This window comes from Protobothrops mucrosquamatus, unplaced genomic scaffold (genome assembly GCF_001527695.2).
Source record: "Protobothrops mucrosquamatus isolate PMUCROS unplaced genomic scaffold, P.Mucros_1.0 scaffold4166, whole genome shotgun sequence".
Taxonomy (NCBI): Eukaryota; Metazoa; Chordata; class Lepidosauria; order Squamata; family Viperidae; genus Protobothrops; species Protobothrops mucrosquamatus.
Window position 1 is genome coordinate 73,896 of NW_015390092.1, and position 3,864 is coordinate 77,759.

Here is a 3,864-nt window from a genome sequence, read left to right on the forward strand (position 1 = left end):
TTTTTTTCTTTCTCTCTCTCTCTCTCTCTCTCTCTCTCTCTCTCTCTCTCTCTCTCTCTCTCTCTCTCTCGTTCATCCATCATTCCATTCTTGTACAATCTCCTTGCTGTTCGGGTTGCTGGTGTCTGGATTCCCCTAGATCAGGGGTAGGCAACCTTGGCTCTTTTATGACTTGTGGACTTCAACTCCCAGAATTCCTGAGCCAGCATGGCTGAGCTTGGAAACCTCTCCCTTTCCCCTCAGCATGGCTGGCTCAGGAATTCTGGGAGTTGAAGTTCACGAGTCATAAAAGAGCCAAGGTTGACTACCCCTGCCCTAGATGAAGGAGGCCGGTCGCTTGAATTCCTTCATTCTCTCTCTCTCCCTGCAGGAAGAAGGTCTGGAGAGGCAGCTGGTGAAGCTGTTGACGGGCCTCTCGGCCGAACAGTACCTACCCATTTTTGCCCACCATCGGATCTCTCTCGAAATGCTCAGCCACATGGTCCCTGGGGACCTAGCCAAGGTCAAGAAACACGGGCCGTTCTGATACTGCAGTCTCCCTCCTTCCTCACACCCTGGTTACAGATTGTCCCCAACTTTCATTTCATTTGAAAAAAATGGAAAAAAAAGGGACTTAACGGCCGTTCTTCACACATACGACTGTTCCAGCATCCTTACAGTTGTGATCAAAATTCAGGCGCTGGGCAACCTGTCTCGCCTTTATGACGGTTGCAGTGTCCTGGGGGTCCCGTGATCCCCTTTTGAGTCAATGGGGAAGTTGGATTCACTTACCGTTGTGGCTGGAAAGGCCGTAAGACGGGGCAAAACCCGTTGAGCAACTGTTTCAACCATTCTTGTCTCTTGCAGATCGGAATAACTGAATCTGGCTTGCAACGCGCCATCGTCCAGAAAGCTCGGGAGATACAAGCTGTTGCAGAAACCATACCAGGTAAAGCTTCTTCAGAGGTCACTTCTGTCCCCAGCTGGGGTTGGGGGGCACCTTTGGGGAAGTCTTCCTGTTCCAGGGGGTTTCTTTGCTCTGTCTGGACATGTTGGGCCTTTGAACCGTGAGTTGAACTCAAGCCATCTCAGGGTAGCCTGCACTGAATGGCAGGGAGGACTTGGTTAGGACGTGGCGAGGAGACCACCCAGCCATTTTAGGATGGGAGCCTAGATGGAGGATGAACAAAATTCCCAAGGGACGTCTTGCGTTGTTGTGAAGGACATGTGAGGGCACCAAGATTTGAGTTCAACAAAAGAGAGTCAACTTTGCTTGGAACGTGCAACCAGTAAGAACCAGCAGCCGTGATCGCTGCGGCCTTGAGGATCTTCTCCATCTTCTCCCAATCCCACCGGGCGGCCCATGTTCTTCCTTGAGCTCCTCCTCACTCTCTGCCTTCCTTCCACCTGGTTGCAGAACTGTTGAAGCCAGCAGAAGAAGTAGGGCCTTCTGCTCCCGTGTTTGGAGAAGAGCCTGCCCAGCCTGAAGTCCCATCAGCTCCACCGCCAGAAGAACACCACTGCGAGTGTGTAGTCTGTATGGAGTTAGAGGTAAGCCGACGGGCGGCCTTGTGTGTGTGTATGGGGGGGGGGGGGAGTGATAGACAACTGTGTTCATTCTTCTTTCTGACCCACCTTAGCCCTCCTTGTTTTATCCCAGCAACTTTCGGAAGAGACGGGATGGGTCGAAAGAGGTCCAAAGGCTTCTTGAATTTCCTTAGATGATGAGGACGAGCTTAAAGCTTACTCTCCTATTCTTGTAGCATACGCTTGGAACCATCCTGACCCTGTGTGGTTCTACTCCAGGAATTCTAAGGCATGATGGGACTCCTCCTGGAGCAAATAGCCCTTAGACTTATAGACCGCTTCACAGTGCTTTACAGCCCTCTCTAAAGCGGTTCACAGAGCCAACATCTTGCCCCCCAACAATCTGGCTCCTCACTTTATCGACCTCGCAAGGATGGAAGGCTGAGTCAGCCTTGAGCCGGTCAGGATCAAACTGCTGGCAGTTAGCAGAATTAACCTGCAATACTTCATTCTAAATATTGCGCCACCACGACAAACAGACAGACAGACAGACAGACAGACAGATAGATAGATGATAGATAGATGATAGATAAATAGATAGATAGATAGATAGATAGATAAGATGAGATGATAGAGAGATAAAAAGGGTAGAGAGAGAGAGATAAGATGATAGATAGATAGATAGATAGATAGATAGATAGATAGATAGATAGATAGATAGATAGATAGATAGATAGATAGATAGATAGATAGATAGATAGATAATAGACAGACAGACCCAACAATCTGGGTCCTCACAAGGATGGAAGGCTGAGTCAACCTTGAGCCGGTCAGGATTGAACTACTGGCAGCGGGCAGTGAGTTAGCCTGCAATACCGCATTCTAACCACTGCGCCACTTAGCAAATGTTTCACTTAGCCACATAAATCCTACTTGATTGTGGTCATAGTTGAGGACTCGGCTGTGCTGTGGTTTTCTTCAGCACCAAGCCACGGTAACCAGTTCACCAGCCGGTCACCAAAACTCTTGCTTTCGAGGTCATTTTCGTTAAAACAAAGCTTGGGTATTTCTTTATTTATTTTCCCTCGCTGCCCCTTTTGCGTGCATGGAAGCCCCCCTCTTCCCCCCCCCCAATTCTCTTTTTGAGAGGGGAAGGCGCCCGGCCTGACCTCTCCCTTCTGTGGCTTCTCCTTCCCAGGCACAAGTGGTGTTCTTGTACTGCGGTCACGTCTGCTGCTGCCAAAACTGCTCCGAAGCCTTGCACACCTGCCCGCTCTGCAGACAAGCGATTGTGCAACGGATCCGGCTTTTCCACAGCGGCTATAGCCCCCTGGAGGATGCCAAAGGGGCAGGTTTTTCTCCCGGAGGAGAAATGTAGGAAAAAACCTGGAATGTCAGCCTTCGTCATTTGCTTTTTTTTTTGCACGTCGGTTTTGTCATCGCTGCGCGCTCGGAAAGCATGTTCTGTGTTTGCAGCACTCGCCTCCGCGCACGCCGGGCGATGGACAGGAAGGAGGCGTGCACCACGCCTTTTGCACTAAACAAGGTCTTCTTTTGCTCACTGTTGTCCACTGGGCAGAGTGTTATGAGTTCGAAACCTCCAGGCAATTGGGAAATAAATGAAGGGACGCTCAAAAGTGTTTTTTTTTTTCAAAAGGCAACTGGACTTTCTTTCTTGGTTTCTTTCCTTGAAAATGTTTCGCTTCTCCTCTAAGAAGCTTCTTCAGATTCTTGGGCGAGAAGCAAAATGTTTTCCAAGGAAAGAATATATTAAAAAAACACAAGGAAGTCCAGTTGCCTTTTGGAAAAGCGCTTTTGGGACAACCGTGGCCTGGATGGATGGATGGATAACTGGGAGAGACTTGCATTTTAGCCCCTTGAAGAAATTTAACGGTGGTGACGGGATCACCCCGACCACTATCGGTGGGTCAAAAATGTCAGAGAACAAAAAGCTGCCTTTATTACAGGGAATCTCCGTGCCGATCGCCCCTCATGCTACTAGTCCTCGTTGAAGTGCTTCAAATCTCCCTGCAGGGCTTCTCATTTGGGAATTGAAAGGGAGACCTGTCACCAAAATATTGGAGGGGAAGGGAAGGAAAAGAATCTGACTCGCCGAAGATGGCAGCCTGGCGTGACCACCACCCTTAGAGGCAAAAGTTGAACTCAGGGTATGAATGTCGGCTGGGTTACTGGAAGGTGCCCGGTTGGGCGACGGCTGTTCTGCTTGACAGCATGTAGTTAATAACTTGGTTAATTAGTCAGTCAGTGGACTTGAACTGCCTGGGCAGGTTCTATCCCAGGAAAGTGGGCAGAGGGCTGGGCAGGAACAACTCCCAACGTTCAGGATCCCTTGAGGAC

At 49.6% G+C, this 3,864-nt stretch overlaps 1 protein-coding gene across 2 annotated transcripts in view; it reads left to right on the forward strand.

Moving 5' to 3' along the window:
- LRSAM1 (leucine rich repeat and sterile alpha motif containing 1) overlaps positions 1 to 2,905 on the forward strand; it is an 18,348-nt gene extending 15,443 nt beyond the window's left edge. For both annotated transcript variants that reach the window (XM_015828029.1, XM_015828030.1), the window contains 4 exons: positions 371 to 502; positions 847 to 928; positions 1,397 to 1,530; positions 2,705 to 2,905. In XM_015828029.1, the coding sequence (XP_015683515.1) occupies positions 371 to 502; positions 847 to 928; positions 1,397 to 1,530; positions 2,705 to 2,884 (528 nt within the window). In that variant the 3' untranslated portion in view covers positions 2,885 to 2,905. The remainder of the gene's footprint in view (positions 1 to 370; positions 503 to 846; positions 929 to 1,396; positions 1,531 to 2,704) is intronic.
- The last annotated feature ends 959 nt before the right edge of the window (positions 2,906 to 3,864 follow it).